This window comes from Lissotriton vulgaris, chromosome 3_1 (genome assembly GCF_964263255.1).
Source record: "Lissotriton vulgaris chromosome 3_1, aLisVul1.2, whole genome shotgun sequence".
Classification (NCBI taxonomy): domain Eukaryota; kingdom Metazoa; phylum Chordata; class Amphibia; order Caudata; family Salamandridae; genus Lissotriton; species Lissotriton vulgaris.
Genome location: NC_141689.1, coordinates 500,550,943 through 500,569,192, shown reverse-complemented (window position 1 = coordinate 500,569,192; position 18,250 = coordinate 500,550,943). Strand labels below are relative to the sequence as shown.

The window sequence follows — 18,250 nt, the reverse complement described above, 5'->3', positions numbered from 1 at the left end:
TGCCTTTGTAAGAAGAGAAGGGATTTTCTGATGAAGTGGTTTTGGAGCCACCCCTGAACAAGGAACGACGAAGGGATCCACGATTGGTAGGGAGTTGCAGAGCCCCCTTGGATTTTGCGACCTCTATATCTTTTTTCATCTTCTCTAGAGAAGTGTCCACTGTAGGACCAAAGAGGTGCTCTTTATCAAAGGGTTGGTTAAAAATAGAGGCTTGGACCTCGGGTTTGAACCCCGAAAATCTGAGACAAGCATGTCTGTGTAGCAATAAACTGGTGTTGACTGCGAGTGCTGCTGTGTCTGCTAATAGATAATAATAATCACCATTGTTAAAACTTCTGACCCATTTGGCATTCGCCAGGTGGGTTGTACCACCGTTGTGTCTGTTTCACCCGTCCCCGCTTGGGCGGCTCGCTTTGGCCCCTTTCTAAAAAATTGGTGCCTGGGTTGCGGTTGGAAGTACTTGGGCCTACCCCCGAGTCGGAGTACTCGGATGAATCCGCCGAAGTGTCTGAGAAACCTACCAGGTTATTCCGCCTATTAAATCGACCCCAGGGTCTATTGTTCTGCGGAATAGTGTATGTTCGGTTGATATAGAAATCTTTCTGTAGGTATGGATAGGTGCGTTCTGTGCTATAAGCCTTGATGTCTTTTTTAGCTTTAAATTATTTTTTTATTCTGCTCTACCCTGTGAAAATTCTCAACTGTTTTCTGAACTTGTTCAAGTAATTTCTCACTATCAGGGACCGGGCAGGATTCTTCGATCTGTTTTTCAATTTGGCCGATCTCTTCTGCCAATTTTTTCAGTGATTCAGCCGCAGTGTAGATGCCTAGAACTAGCCAGTGCCTAGAGCACGTAGTCCCTATGTAAATAAAGTTATTGATGTATTTTAGATTGTCAGTGAAAATGCCTGGAATATTCCGTACTTGCAAACCCACAGGGATTGTGTATGCTTTCAGATATTCGTTTAACATCTGAATCATAAGCTGAAGGCGTACTTGTTTCTTTTCGCGCTTCTCTAGTTTGTCTTGTAATATGTTGTCACAATTATCGCAATGTTCATTTTTAGCCCGGTTTGGCGTTTTTAAATCATACCCTTCCTGGTTGGGTATCCGGCGATGCAGTAGCACTTTTACCCCTAAACATCGCTACGTTGCCGGTACCCGTGTTCCATAGCTGTGCACAAGTTTCCCACTATGTACCATTCTGATTTACCTCCATGATTCTCTCTCTGCTCAGATACCAGCACTGTCTATTCTGCATGCACATCTAACCTCACCCATAAAGTTATTAAATCAGCAGCATGCTTTAGCCTAAGGCACTGTTGTGTCTTAATCTGGATGACTGTAACTTCACCTTCAACCTTCCTTCAACCTATCACCAATATTACGTGCCATTGTATATGTACGGCTCCACATTGTCATATCGTTGCCATGCCTGCATCACTCTGCCTGATCACTCCTACTCTACCCACTGGAGTAGCTTACACGGTCTACACATAGTATGTTCTAAGTAGTACATTTAATACTAGGCACTCCTTAACCCTTCCCCCTTTCTCTCTCTATTTTCTACAGACAATCTCTAAACTCAGGCTTGTACTAATTACTGTCCTGATGATGATCCTGTTATTTTTGTGAAAGGATCGAAACATCATCGACCCATGTAAACAGCACGAACATGAATCCACTGAGATAAAAAAGTGCCATGTCTGTTTGTACTAGGCTTGCCATAATTTACATTCGACATGCTACCCTTGTCCTGCCTCAAATGTCGTCTGTGGTTTGTAAATGTAATGTGTTTTTGTAGGATACAGGACTGTGTCCCACTATAATGTTGTGGTGTTCACATAATTACTTTGAATCTATTGATCGATTAATTGAATGTCCGGCTGGACACTTCTAATGTAGCATGATTTCAGTCTATATTTATCTAGTCTGATTATTTGCATATTATAAGGACCATTGTTCTAAAATATGATTGCTACCCAAGGTCCTTATTTACCTTTCGGGTTCCCTTGTTTGGTTTCAGAACTTCTTTTGCCTGAGGCATCAATTAATTTTAACTCCTTATCATGAGGGGCATGTCCAGTAGTTTGTGAGTATGCTCGAATGCGAGCTTTGGAGACTACAAGAGAGTCTAATGGAAGTTTACCCTTGATGTAAGTGGGGTCATTAGGTGCTGGCTTATAGTTTTCCATAATTCTGGGTGTAATAATTCATGCCTGCACAGGGTTTTAAAAAATGTTGTCATTATATTTAAGCATTCCTTTAAGCATAGTCTGTGTTGATCTCTGAGAGGAACTTAAGATTTCAAATAGAATATCCTCTTCAAGAGCCTCTTTGTGTAATTCCACCCCATTGTATTGAGCAGCCCTATTAAGTAGCTCTATATCTGTTGTCATCAGGTGGTGAGGATTTGGAAGGGTACAGATCTGGATAATTGTCTATGATCTGATCTGTATTATAATCCTCCTAGGGGTCATTAATGTCCTGTGGCCTATCTTTATCCCCATCTCCTTCATCTTGTGGATTAGGTGATTGAGGTTGTGGGGAATTTATGGGTGTGATGAGCAAATTTGGGTCTATGGGTGAAGGAGGTGTAATGGGAGGAGGAGAAGAGTTGGTACCCACATTCTTGCTTTTCAAAGGAATGTGGTAGTTCTCTTGTAAGCCCATTTTCCTTTTCGCTGGCATTTTCACATGAATATGTCCAGTATCTGGATTGATAAGCAGTTCTTTCTGTTTCGGATCCATGTTTGCAGTTGGAACGTCGACAGGAGGCTCTTTGGATGGAACAGTTGTTTTCACTTTGGGCGCTATACTTTTCGGCTTAGAAAGTTCCGGCTCTGAAGCTTTCGGCTCCGAAGATTTACTCTTCGGTAGCGTGGGAATGGCTACAACAACGTGCTTCGATCTCGATGCCGAAGGTTTCAGTTCAGCATCAACATGGAGCAGACTTGATCCCTAGCCAGAAGGCTTTAATTTGTGTTTTGATGCCAGGCCGAACGTCAGGGTGTTCAAAACTTTTTCACAATCTCGACTTTGGCCCGAGGGCAGAGGAAGGACCGAAGCCTTTTTCTTCGACAAGTGTTGGGACAGGGGGTGTCTGTACTCATGGTACACTGACCTGGTGTCACTAGCTCTTGTTCTTCCATGTCGGAGTTCGCTTCGGACAGGGAGATGTGTTCCCGATCTTCTTCGGCTAATTGTGCGTTAATTCTTCCTGGTCAGAATCTTCACCGAAGATGTCTGGTGTGGAGTCGCTTTGTTGGTGCATTTCGTGATGTCGAGCCAGACAGTCAGGGAACGTCTTCTTGGATCGAAACAATTGGCACGCATCGCAGTCTTGTTAGTTGTGTTCCGTGGATAGACAGAGATTGCACACTTCGTGCAAGTCGGTGCGTGGAAACTTAGCGCGAAACCCAGGACAGAATTTGCATTGACTGCTAGCGAGCCCGACGTGGGTAGGTCCAACGGCCCTCCAGGAAACTTCCGATCAAAGACTTTGACTCGAAACGATATGCAGAGAATGGGAAAGGCGATCAAGAAACAATACCGTAGAGGGTAGTGGATTGCGTGTCGAGGGAAACCCGAGAAACTGTGTCGAACCGGAGTGCCGCAATTCACATCCGAACCAGGTGGCGGAAAAAAACAATCAAACAATAGAGTTGAAGCCTTTGCGCACTATCACCAAAACGAGGAGTCACCTACCTTGTGACTAGAAAAGACTTCTTTGAAGAAAAACAAAGTGCAAACATCCGGACCCAACACTAGATGACAGGCTATGCAAAGCATGTGATCTACAGCTCACATGCTTAGAACATTCTGAAATTGCGATCAGTATTTGTAATGTAACTAATTCAAAGAAAAAAATTATGAAGAAGTAAACAAACATACAAGAGAACCAAATAAAACTACACTCGCTCATAATCGTTTCCAGCCCCAATGTAATGTACAGTGCTCCGTTGCTTCATAGCTAGGTTTGTGCTGCTGGAATACCAATAAATGCATATGGGATGGCACAACACTGCTCTAAGCCTGGATGACGAACCTGGAAAACGCCTTAATTTTTATCAATGTCTAATCTACATATCCATAGGTGGATGGAGAATAACCACTATGATTCATTGGTAAAAAATTAAAATCCTTGTGCTGGGGCAAGTTAACCCCGTCCATATCCCTCTTCCATGGACCATTAAACTCATCACTAAAGCCAGTGGATAAAAGTCAAACCTTGGAGTACTGTAAGACTTTCATTTATCCGTCAAACAAATGACTTGCCCAAAATCACAGCTCACCATCTTCGACTAATCAAAGGGGTTTTAACTTTGGCACTAAGTTCCAAAATATTTTCCTTATTATAGAAATGGTACTGTCTTGTTTGGACTATTATAACAGCCTAAATACTGGTGTCCCCAGAGCAACCATGTCTAAAGTTCAAATAGTCTCAAACTATACCACTTGTTCGTATTCACTCTGAATGGGTAGGCACACATCACACAACCCTAAAATCCCTCAACTGGCTCCCAGTGAAAGAGAGCTCAAACTTGAATATCTTCTACACATTGCTGTACAAGAAAATACACTCAACTACCTCACTGTTTACCCAGAATTTTCCAACTAGGAACCAAAGATCATCTAAAAAAAAAAGGACCAGATACAAGACATACGGTGGTAGCTGCTAACAGGTGTGAGGTCCTACCCATTGATGTTCCCTACTCTTAGATCAACAACTGAATAAGGACCATACTAAACTCAGAAAACATCTTAACATTCAGCCATTTCCACAGCATTTGTTTAACAACCCATCCTTGCCCCAAAGCTATGTCAATCAGATGTTTAAGAGTGATGCATTGATGCACTTTCCATCTGGCCTTTGCTTCTACCTTAAAGGCTATGCCAACTTTGAAGTCTTAGTTCGATGTCCATCTTGTTTTCACCACCTGACCACCCAGCCATACTTCACCAAACTGAGACTCACAACACCCTGAGACCACCATTGGGTGGTTAGCAGCACTCTATAAAACCCTAAATAAAGAAAAAATGTAAAACTCTGCAACTTGTTGTAATTCCTTCACCCACCATGCAAATGGCAGGTAACTCTGATGTGACTACTTAACCATGCACTTCAGTGATTTCAGGAGATAGTTTTGCATTGAAAATAATCCAAATAAAATAAAAACATGAGCAATTTCTGTGAAGCAGTAACTATTTAGAAATATGCTTTTCTCTCAAGCTTGTGATGATCCCTTTTACTAAGCTAAACCAAATTCTGTCATCCATTAAATACACCCAGATGCTTTTCTACCACAGAAGCAGTTATGTTAAGAAGCCTCCAAAACTTAAAAAACATTTCAACATGCAATTTAAGTTTCACTTACAATGCTGTCCACCGAATAAATTAGACCACCTAAATGATCACAAAATAATTAAAATGATAAACTATAGCTTCAATTTTAGCAATACACACTGTGAGATGAGTTTATACCACATCAATCTATCAAACCATATACAAAACAAACTACACGATTCTTTGGCCTAAACTCAAATGTTAAATATATGCTCTTAAATCCGCACAAGAAGGTGCTGAAGGTCTCACCATGGTTTGAGTAGATGAATTATAGCCTTCAATTGTTGATGTCGGGGAACTATTTTTGCTTTTACATGTTACTACAGCATTTTCAATTTTTTGCACTCCATGGTAACGCAGGCCTCTCTGCTATTTTCCCTCATATGTTCCCTTTCATTACTCTCCATCAGTACATACTCCCCCTCTCATTGTTTCCCTACTTCTGGATACATGCCATCATTTTCAAAGTGGGAGATTATGAAAAATAAATCGGCGGAATGTATTTTCCCCATTGGCTTACATTGAAGTGAATGCAATTTTAGGCAGGAGACACCTAAAATAAAACATTTCTGGATTAAAACATTGGGAGTATTCCATCTGAATCAGGTCTATTAGCATGTATGTTTCGGTGGCACTGCATATTCAGGGAAACAGCTTAAGAGTTGTCCTTTACAGCTATTTTGTATATACAAGTTTCAAATACTAGCTATCAACGGGGTGCCTGCTATAAATACATACAGAAGATGCACTCAAAGCTACAATAATGACTTTCAAGAGCATAATCCAGCATGGAGATATTTTTTGGTGACCATAGAAAACCAGCAAAAATCACTGGACTTGTTAACCCCTTCGATGCTTGTGAAGGAACCATTCCGTCATGCCTCACGGTTGGGCTGTGCGGATGACGGAATGGTTCCGTCACAACCACACCCGCGAATGGAATGTTCAGCACCGGGGGAGAATCGGCGCCGCAGGCAAGGTGTTAAAGTCACTACACAAATGCATATGTTGAATAAGAGCCCTCTATAATCGATCTGTTGAAAATTAAAGCACAATTCCATTGTTCCTTCCCATTTTAAAAAAAAGAAGCTATTTAAGGACATCTAATCTGATGTTTATTCTCTAGTAACATGAGATTGAGGGACAGCGGTGGAAATGTATGGGAGGCTAGTGTATGAAACAAGGTACTCATTGTAACAAGTTAGGATCATCTCTCCTCTCTCATCGCTTCATAGCCTCGATAATGATGTTCACCTCCATAGCTCAGCTTTGGGATAATCATGTCTAGGAAAATAAAATAAGTACCAATCATTGGCTAAGGGGAGTGTGCAAATCTATATGTTGAAGCTACATCCTATCTATGAACTATCTGCTCACAATGTAAGCACCATAATTATTTTTGCTATTGTTCTTTTTTACTTCCAACAAAATAAGACAAATGAGGGCATCTGATCAGTCTCTAGTACCAGCTTATGGTACTGCAGCCTTTATCTGCAAAGTGATAAGTGCTGCTTTTCAAAGACACACCAATATGCTCCTTATACTCAGGTGTCCTGTCCCTTTGTGTAAAATGTATTTTCTGATAAGGGCTATGGCTAGCTTTCCAATCAAAAAAGATACAAACTTTCTGATATTGGGAATTTGGAGGGACGATCCCCCTCCCAGATATGTGAAACTGTTGAGCAATTTGGGAGAGACTGTGGTGAGTCGCAAAACAGTCCAAAGCAGAGGAGCAACAGACCCTGCAGGGACTATAGAATGGAAATACTATATGGACTGATCTTTGCTGCTGAAAAGTATTTTTACAAGGGGCGGGAATGTTCCAAGAAGTATAATAAGGTATGGGGCCCGTGGCAGTCATATCGCAAACTGGCAGAACCATAAGAATGGGTAAAAATCAAGGTGGAGGGTTGAGGGGAGGGGAGGTGGTGGGGTTTATATCAGTAATGTGAGCGGGTGTCAACAGAATTATGAAACTGCCGGACTCTGTTTGGCAACTATGCTGTTGACCAATTACTCTTTCACATACTGATTATTTGGTGAACTTCACATGCAAATTGTTTGTTGGATCATGGTTGCACTGGTAACTGGTACCCAAGATGAATCATAGATGAATGCTCCATAGATGAATGCTATTTTTGCACTTTGTTCTTGTTTTGGGAAAACTAATAAAATACTTAAAAAAGACTGCTCTTTAAAAATAGCTAGGCCTATTAGATTTGCCAGTGCTGGTTACAAAATATGTGACAGGGAGAAAATAGGAGGATAAAGTCTGCAAGATATTATTTTAGAACAGCTACCAATCTATTGACAATCGGATCACGTCTTTAACTGAATTATCCCAACCACGGACGGAAGCCAGAGGTGATGGCAATGAAAAATTCCATAACAAACCTAAATCATTTAAAATAAAATTATTAGAGGGTCAATGGTTAGATAATACACTTTTACAAAGTTGTAGATGTGTAACTCTGTAAATTGTGCTTTGATTCCAGGTACAAAGCAAATGGAAGCACACAAGTAAAAAAAAATACATACTTACAGTAATATTATCCAGCAGTTTGGCCATATGTTTAATAATTTCTCCATGCTGTGCCGGTTGTGTTTGCAGCAACTTCCTGATGACAACTACGCTTTCTGCAACTACCACTTCTGAAAAAAGCAAGAGAAGACCTGTTACAGTAACTAGTTTCAGCATGCTAATGTCCAGATGTGTACAATGAATGAAGCAGGTAAAAAAAAAAAAATTAAATCATGTGAGGATATTGTAAAACTAAACGATAAAAAGATATACAATAAATCATGATCCCGAAATGGAAAGCACCTCCATTTTGTGCCAGAGTAAAACTTAATCATAAAACTGAGTAATATTTAGTTAGCATGTCCTATTTTCAGTGTTTATTTTTTGTGGCTCTCACTGGTGTTTGTTTTCTCAGGGTTTTCCAAAGATTTTGAAATCAGTGCTTTTTAACCTAACCCCCAAAGCAAGGATAGTTATAAAGCACATATTTAATTTTGAGGCATAATAATGCAGAGTATGCATTATCTTTCAGTTAGAAATGGGATTTCTGATTGGCTAAGGCTTGCGTCAAAGCAAGGCAGAAACCACCACTCCAGTCAGGGCAAGGGAGTTACACGCTGAAGTTAACCGCTGCTCACCCCCTTGGTAACTTGGCACGAGCAGTCAGGCTTATCCCAGAGGCAATGTGCAAAGCGTTTGCGCAATACATACACACACAGCAGCAACACACTAAGCATACTACACAAGGAACTCCACACAAGGTTATATAAAAAAAGAGCCTTTGTATTGCCAAAAAACACATTAGAAACATAATCACACATTTACACTGTGCCAACTGACAAGTGCAATATTCACAGGGGATTATATACAGGACTGGGCCAATCGGGCCACGGCCAGGACCACCAGAATGCAGGTAAGTAATTGCAAAACACAACCAGCAACTACTGGAACCAGAAGGACCTCAGTATTATCACATTAGACATAAACCCACCTAGGCCCACACCTCATCAGCATAGACACATTATGCACTAACCCCATAAGCATAAACACATTACGTAAACAGGTACTACCCCAAAACATCATAGCATGACATTAGGAATTAGCACATTAGGACCAAACCTCATTAGCATAACCACATTAACCAATGGACCTCACCAGCATAGACACATTATGCAATACCCTCCCACTCATAAAAACATTACGCAATATTCAAGGTAAGTCAGGCATAAGCATAATTATAGGCTGGTACCATGCCAGGAATAAACCTATTAGGCCTAACCACAGAACTGACCCCAGGCCATCGGGCCTTTCACTGGGGCGCCAATGCCCTATGTCCAGAAATGTTAGGGCTTCTCCAGGGTTATCCCATTAGCCCTCTGGCTGCCAATGCAGCAATCAACAGTGTGCAGTTGCACAAACCTACACGTAGCAGCTGCCCACCACTTTGCTGGGCAGCTGTGGAGCAGTACGTCGACCTGGGCACTCACTGTGCCTCTCCTTAAAATGTCCCCAAGGAAAAGAATGGGGCTGGCACTACGATGCCTCCTGAACCCCCACTGGGGCTCCTAAACAAAATCTGCCCCCGCGTTGCAGCTGCATTCTGTCCGGTGGGCAGCTGCAACGCCCTAAAAACAGCTGTGGCCATGTTGGAGCGGCCCGCCACGGCGGGACCGCTCAGGCCCGTACCATGTGCCCTGAAGTGCACCATCTCACTGGGGCCCTTGGGCCTATACTGAATAACATGGCCCTGTCGTTGGAGCGGCCCGCTGCCAGGCAGGGCCGCTCAAGAGACACCGGTACTGCCCGGGTGCCCAGTGACACCAACAACAACACAACCAGCCTCAGCCCTACTCATCGGGGATATGCGGGGGAGGCTCTCCTCCCGTTGGACTCCGCGCTCTTCTCCCTCGCTGGGGAGACTACACTGTTGCGGTGCGCTGGGCACCCTCGTGCTCAGCGGAGCCCCGCGTTGCATCAGGCAGCATCCACGCAGGCAGGATGGTCTCCCGTCTGCCTACAGCGTCTCCCTTTTCACCTCGGCCCCCTCCTGGGACCTGGGACTTGAACGTAGAGCATGCGAGGCTCCGGAATTCCTCTCTTCACGTCCCAGCGCGGGGTGGTCTCCTGCCTGGGTCTTGCGGCAGCACTGCTCTTCCGCTTCCTGAGCAAGCCCAGCCCCCAGTCAGGCGCGGGCCTGCCTGACTTCCGCTTTGGGGCGCCTGGGCTGCGGCGGTGATTAGGCACACAAGCGGGGGAATCCCTAAGTCGGGATTCCCTCAAGATAGGCTGCAGCTCCACGCTGCGAAGGTCCCTCTTGTCTATTCCCCATAGCAATTAAAAAATAGCGCTCACGAGGTGCTAGGAGCCACAGCTCTTTGGAAAAGGGTCCTGCAGGAAAAAGAATAAGTCCCCTTGGGAATCAGAGGGCAATGCAGGGCCCAGGGAGGCAAGCCCACCTGGCAGCCCCCCCCCTGGGCCCCAGCAGCAGCAAGCCCCAGCAGGATCAGCACCAAAGAACTTAACATTATGGGGTCACAGCCCCTTCTTTTATACGCCCTTTCTTCGTTGTGTCACAGCACAGGGCTTGGGGTTACCAGTCGGAACTGGTTTAGGGGGGCTTTGGAGCACTTTGTTTGCCAAGCTCCTCTTCCCCTTTGTCAGATGGGGGCTCGCCATCAGACACACCACAGGGGGGTGGAACCAGCATTAAAAAGGGCAGGCACCATCCTATTCAGAGTTAGGGGATTACCCCTCCCACCACTCTTACTCCAGGTGTCCCATTCAGCTCAGCGCTAACTCACGCTGCCCCTCCAGGAGCCACCCACACCCCTCAGTTCCTGTCACTCTCAAGCCAGACATGCAGTTCACATCAGGCAGGCAGACGCATAGCACACAAATGCCATTTCTAAAAGTGGCATTTCTCTACCAGTCACCATAAATCTGCGCACACCATTGTGCAGCATTGATCCTCACAAGTTCATACATACTAAACTCAGACCTGCACTCTTTCCCCCATGCATTCCTATGGGAGGGCATGCTAATCTCACCACACGCATACAGAGAGCGCACTTTACACTGGACCCCAGTGCTAAAGTGCTCAGAGGCTTAAAATCACCAACACCAGGTTACAGAAAGGTTAGGAGATTGCAAAAAGTTTCGGGGTGAACCTGCCAAAAGGCCAAAGTCCAACACTTTCCATTTGTATTGTGTCCAATAGACTTATGTTAGATTGCCTTAATCATAGAAACTCTCACTCACATCTAATTACACTGTCTCACACTCACTCAGTCAGGACGACTGCTGGTGTACAAGACTAACTATAGATTTAAAAAGAGTACTATATTCAAATGTTTCAATTAAAAAATAAGATCATGTACACTGTTCTGGGTCATTCACCTACTCCTTACTGAACACTATGATATTTTAGGGGTGGTCAGCCATACAAACAGCATAGCGCCTTGTGAAACTGTTCATATTTTTAATTACACTGGATTAATTTGCAGTCCTGCATTCTAAGGCACCTGGAACTTGATACTTTAAACAAGGTCTGCACTGCTTTTTTGTACTCTTTGCCTAACATTAAGGTGGTGGTGCTGTTGTGTGGACATTCATAGCTGCCAAATGTACCCATTGCAAATTAAATCCGTTCTGACCATGTAACAGACATCACATTGTATACTAGGATCTGTGCAGTTAACATTTGAACTATGGGCTAAACAACTCCAGCAGTAAAGTACAGTTGGGTAAAATCAAGGATTAGCTGAAGGTATCCTGTGTAACAGGACACTTTGCAGCAATACATTTTGTTGGAAATGTGATAAATATAGTGTTGTTTTCACCACTATCCTAGTTTGCTTGGCAACAGCACTTTATTCACTGATACCTGTCACTACACGTTGCATTGAATGTGTGAAACCTGGGATGTTTTACAGAGTTTAGTAGTCAATCTGCTATTCATAAGGACTTGTTAGAAAATTAAACTAATGCATCAAAAAGTTGTACGCATTCTTTATTTGAGGGTAAATGTGATAGTAAATATTGGTCAAGATTCTAAGGAGACAGCCATCAGTGAGAGAAATAAACTCTGCCAAAAGATCAAATATGATTTTCATATTCCCAGATTCTCTATAATAAATTAAGTAAGTAGTTCAGACTTAAAGCATGCTTTTAAACTTTGAACCTTTAATCCAAGTAAACATAACTGGAGGAAACAATGGAAAGTAGAAACAATATTTTAGTGACATCCCTAAACAACAAAACTCAAACAGAATAATTGTATAAAAGTCTTCCTTGCAGCTACCTTGTATAACAAAGTTGCACTATGTTCCCACTTGAGGAAAAAATAAAAAGGATTCATTCTGTCTCGCATTCCTTTCTTAGAAGAGAATTTTAATTTGTAGTTGCGAAGGTGTTTATCACCGTTTATATATTTACAATGAGGAGTTGTTTTCCTTTCAGTGTGGTCTTATAAGTTATTATAGGTTGAAACCTAAAACAGGATAGCCTAAATGTATTGAAAAGTTCACGCAGAGAGGACTCTACAAGAATTAACAATAGTATGCCACATTAAAGGTACCATAATGTTCACTTTGTCATTGAAGATGGACGAATGCAAGTTGATAGCTGGATACTGCTATGATGCTATGTAACAATCCCAGAGGTATAGTGCTTAATATCAGAGGTCACATATGTATGTTTGAGAGGGATGGACCCATGCCAAATTTTCAGGATATTCAGATATCATAACTGTACATACATTTTGAGTATATTATTTACATGGCAAGTGATTATCTTGATAATGTATCATGAATCAAACACGTCTAGACTTACACTGGACACCACTCTTCGGTATTATGACCCTAAAAGAAACGTGTCACACCTCTGTTTTTTCTAGTTTAACTTAAAATGATTAGCGACAGTTGAAAAAAAATGGAAAGTATTCAATCAGGTATGAGGTGCACAAGAAATCTGAAGGATCGATTCTAAGGAATAGGTCTGTAAAGTTCTGTTGCTGAAGAATGGTAGATGCTTGTGTAGAAGAAGAACAATTGTTACTTACCTGTAAACAGGTAAGTAACAATTGTTACTTACCTGTTTGAATATTTCCCGTCGTCGAATTGGGAGTCCCACAACACATAAAATAGCAATAAATGCTAAAAATATACGTTTGTGAGGAAAAAACTAGAAGTAAATACATAACTGAAACATCTAAAACAATTCCTCCATAGGAATGAATGATAGAGAAAGAAAACACTTAACATATCACTGTCATTATGTAGTCCAAACTACAGCCAATCAGGCGCCAGCACCCCCTAGAACCTTCTCCTCAGAAGCTCCAACCCTCAGATTTTCGTAGCACCAAAGTGACCCAGAGTGCATGAGGAGAAGAGAGCCTCTGAGGGGAGGAGGGTGGGTCACATGTGAATCTATGAAAGACACCAATACTGGAGAACCACCTGTTTACAGGTAAGTAACAATTGTTCTTCTCCAGTATTAGGGATGTCTTTCATAGATTCACATGCTTGAATAGAATAGAGAGCAGTAACCTACAATGAGATTGCTAAGCACAGCCTGGAAAAGCTCGAAGACTGTAGTAATACAGTCATGGAAGCTTAAATAGCAATCATTGAAACAATAGAAAGGAGAAGGAAACAGAGGCTTACCTTATTTGAAAAGATGACAAAGTACTGCCTGTCCCACTGCGGTATCCGCCTCATTGATGGCGTCCAAGCAGTAATGCTTGGTGAAGGTGTGCCTGCTGGATCATGTCGCTGCACGGCAGATCTGATGAAGTGGCACACCAGGAAACAGGGCAGTGGATGAAGACATAGCCCTTGTAGAATGAGCCCTCACCGAAGACTGCAAAGGCTTGCCAGCCTGTTGATGGCAGAAGGCAATGGCCGAAGAAATCTAACGGGCAATCGTTTGTTTGGTAACTGGATGCCCCTGACGCAGACGTCCATAAGCAATGAACAGTTGATCGGACGTATGGAAGGAGGCAGTTCTGCTAATGTAAAATTTAAGGCATAATTTGATGTCCAAGGAATGCAATCGCTGCTCAGCCGGAGACTTTGGCTCAGCGAAGAAAGTTTTCAAGAATACAGGTTCATTAGATGAAAGTCCGTAGGCACCGTAGGTAGGAAAGATGGGTTGGTGCGAAGCACCACGCCGTCAGGTTTGAATTGAAGATAAGGCGGTTTGATAGTAAAGGCGTGGAGGTCACTCACACGACGAGATGAGGTCAGAGCAAGAAGAAGAACAACCTTCCAGGTGAGGAACTTAATGGCCGCCCTATGGATGGGCTCAAATGGTGATTTCATACGTTGCGACAGAACAACATTGAGATGCCACAGTGGAGGAGGGCGCCGAATAGGCTGGAACTTCCGGAAAAGCCCTTTGAAAAACTGGTGGATAATCCTGGACGAGCAGAGGGAGGAGGAGCCATCTTGCCGGAAGGGAGAGATTGCAGCTAGGAAAACTCTCAAGGTAGCATGCAAGAGTCCAGATAGAGCTAGACTCAAAAAGAACGGAAGAATCTGCTCCGGAGTAGAATGGATTGGATGGACATTTGCTGCCAAGCACCAATGACAAAATCTCTTCCACTTGAGTTTGTAAGTTTTGATGGTAGACGGAGCCCTAGCATGAGCGCGGATCTCTCTGCAGTCTTGCTAGATATTTAAGTTTGCGAACTCGAGGTGCTCAGGTTCCATGCCGACAATTGTAGAGTGGATGGATCCGGATGGCAAACATGGCCCCTGTCCATCGTCAGGAGGTCTGGGCGAGGACGAAGAGGAATGGGCTCGCACTGGGACAGAAGGATCAACTCCGATGAACCACACCAGTCTGGGCCATCGAGGGGCGATCAATAGAATGTGGCAGGGCTGCCTCCGTATCCTCTACAGCACCCGTGGTACTAACGGGATCGGTGGAAAGGCGTAAGCGAATTAGTCGCACCAATCGATCAAAAGGGCATTCCCGCACAATCCGGGGTGGGGATGCCAACTTGCGTAAGACCAGCATTTCCGATTCTCTGGTGTCGCAAAGAGGTCTAGAGATGGGCGACCCCATCGGTGAAACACAAGATCCAGAGTCAGTTGATGCAGCTCCCATTTGTGTGTTGACGATGTGGACCTGCTGAGGGAGTCTGCCAGGATGTTTGAAACGCCCAGAAGATGCACCGCCGTCAAGGTTATCTGATGACGGAGAGCCCAATCCCAAATCGACTGTGCCAGTCGAGACAAGCGTTGAGACTTGGTCCCTCCCTGTTTGTTCACATAGTGCATGCTGGTGGTATTGTCCGTTTAAATAAGCACCAACTCCCCTTGAATTACAGGAAGAAACTACTTGAGTCCCAGAAAGATCGCCATCAACTCTAGCCTGTTGATATGCCAAGAGTGTTGGTGTGGAGACCAATTGCCCTTGATAGAGAGACCTTGAAGATGAGCACCCCAGCCGTCCAGAGAGGCGTCAGTTGTGAGCTTGAGATCTGGCGCTTTGACGAGGAAGGATATTCCAGTCGCCAGGTTGGTCGGATGAGCCGACCAGCACAGACCCTTTCTCATGCGAGCTGTAACGGCCACTTGGTCGTTGGAAGATCCGGAGACCTGACGCCACTGTACGTCCAGTTCCTCTTGAATGGGACAGGTCCGCAGTCTGCAATTTGGGATCAGTGCAATACAAGATGATGCCATCCCCAGAAATTACTTCAATGTCCGGATAGAAACGGACTGCCTTGATTGAATGAGACACACCAGGCGGAGGATTTTCTGTTGTCGTTCGTGTGAAACGAACGCCTTTGAAAGAAATTCCTGGTTTGCGCTGGTGCAAACTGTGACTTGTCGACATTGATGGCCAAACCGAGGGATTGAAACACATCTTAACAAAGTGGAGTGTCTTGGCTCAGTTGATGGCGTGATTGAGACTTGAGGAGGCAATCGTCCAAGTATGGAAAAATGTGGACGCCTCGGAGGCGTAGGTGAGACACCACAGGAGCCAAAACCTTCGTGAACACACGAGGGGCGGAGCGGAGTCCGAAAGGCAACACCTTAAACTGATAATGTGTCTGCCCCACCCTGAAGCTCAGGTACTTTTAATGCTGTTGGAGAATTGGGACATGAAAGTATGCGTCCTGAAGGTCTATGGTGGTCATGAAAACCTGCTGGCCAGAAGCCGCAGCATCTCCAGTAGTGTCAGCATGCGGAAAGATTGGCTCTTTAGGTATCTGTTGAGAGCACTCAAATCCAGAATTCGTCGCCAATCTTCCGTCTTCTTGAGTAGGAGGAAGAAACGAGAGTAAAAAGCCTCTCTTCTCAGACACTGGAACCACTTGGACTGCAACTTTCTGAACAAGAAGACGGACTTGATGGTAAAGCTCCTTGAGATGGGGAGGAGGCGGGCCAGACCGTGGAGTATGAGGAGGAATCTTGACGAACTCTAAGGTATGACCTTTCAGCACAATGTCCAAAACCCAGCGGTCCGAGGTGATGGAGGACCAATGAGAATAAAACAGAGATTCGACCTCCAACACTTTGGGGATGACAAAAGTCATTGGCGTTTGGGAGTGGATCCCCGATAGGATGACTTTCACTATAGGGCTTTGAGGACTGTTGTCGATTTGATTGCTGTTGATTGGAAGAGTAACGTTGGTTGCTCTGATTGTAGGAGCGAAATTGAGATTGTCCTCCTCGAAAAGTGGAAGAAGTGCCGCGTCTGTGTGCACCCCGAAATGGCTGTTTCCGAAATTGCAAAGTGCTCAGTGATTTAGCCGTATCAGTGTCCTTCTTAATGGACTCCAGAGCTTCGTCAATGTGGGACCCAAACAGCGATTCACCATCACATGGCATATCAAGGATCTTGGATTGAACTTCCTGCCGGAAGGAGGTGGCCTTCAACCAACCCTGGCGTCGTATGGCAGCCGCACTAGCAAGCTGGTGGAAACCAGTGCCCGCAATATCGACTGCGCAGTCAATCATCTCTTCAGATGCTCTTTGTCCGTCCAGGAGGATTCGCTGTGCGTCAACTTTGGAAGCGTCCGGGATGAGGTCGACTAGGGCAGATATGTCCAACCACATCTGCCGGTCGTAGTGGCCCAAAATGGCTAAGGCATTCGCCGCCCGTACTGTAGTGGAAGCCATGGTGGAGAATTTTCGTCCAATGGCGTCTAGGCGCCGACCTTCTCTATCTGGAGGTGCGGTGATTGGAGATGCTGGATTACGGGCCCGATGCTGTGCTGCCTGAGTTACAACCGAATCCAGCTTAGGGTGAGAGACCAGGCATGCTGGTGAACCAGTTGGGGCCTTATATTTCTTCTCAAGGTGTGGCACTTGGGCACGTAACAAATTCGAAGCCTGCATGAGCTTAACTCCCCCCTTCCATATAAAATCGATTATTGGAATTGTGTGGACTTGTTTGAAAGGCTGATGTTTGAGATCATAGAGGAAACAGTCCTCCTCTCTCTGTGTCCTTGGCAATTTAAAGTGCTGAGCTTCTCTATCCATCAACAGATGAAAACTGGCAATATCTACTGGAGGGAAATCTCCAGATTCTCCTGGCGGAGGGGAGGGCGTCTGCATTTGGTAGTTGTCCCACTCTGCCATGCCGGTTGAGGCATCATCATTATCCGTGTCATCGTGGACCTCTCCGTCCTCCCGTTCAGGAATCGCCTCATCATCTGCATCATGTGGATACACAGTTGTGTGAATCTTGACCGACGTTTGAACCTGGGGTGAAGGCGTCGATGGCAACGGTGGCGGAACCTTTCGCGGAGCTGTTGCAGTCCGGCAGGTGATGGTCTAGGAGTACTTGCAGCGTTGGTGGAAAACGCTGGTTGTAGTCGTCCAGCATATGCTGGAGATTTGAAATCAAAGACAAAGGCAAAGTAGCCATTGGAACTTGGACGAACTGTTCCTCAGCATGGGACTCCTGGTCGCCTCCTTCGTCGTCCCTGCCGGAATCTTGACATTTGATGATGAAATCAGACGGACTGTGGGCCGCCCCGAAAGTGTCATCCACATCATTACCAGAGTCCGAGTCGGGCTCAGAGGTAGTGGCAAACATAGGTGAAGGAGGCTGCGGATCAGGAGCAGACAACTGGTGGCATGGCGTTGGTCGGCGATGGTGTGGAAGATCGGTGCCGACAGATGCAGAAACTGAAGAAGGTAAAGGCACTAGAGGCAACGAGGCAAATGAAGATGCTGCCACCGTCAACCGTGCTGTCGACGTTATCGTTGACGGTGCTGAAATGGCCGCCGATGAAGATGACTTTGATGAATCCATCGTCGACGGTAAGCTCGTCGGCGAAGCCGTCGTCTATGGAATTTTCTAGATGGAAAAGCCGCCGAAAAAGTCGTCGACGCAGTAGACACCCCTGGAGACGGAGCCCT

The 18,250-nt window shown here is 44.7% G+C and overlaps 1 protein-coding gene across 3 annotated transcripts in view; it reads right to left on the bottom strand.

Moving 5' to 3' along the window:
* Positions 1–18,250, bottom strand: part of AP3B1 (adaptor related protein complex 3 subunit beta 1) — a 2,001,071-nt gene that overhangs the window by 1,175,602 nt on the left and 807,219 nt on the right. For all 3 annotated transcript variants that reach the window (XM_086960746.1, XM_086960745.1, XM_086960747.1), the window contains one exon: positions 7,890–7,999. In XM_086960746.1, the coding sequence (XP_086816872.1) occupies positions 7,890–7,999 (110 nt within the window). The remainder of the gene's footprint in view (positions 1–7,889; positions 8,000–18,250) is intronic.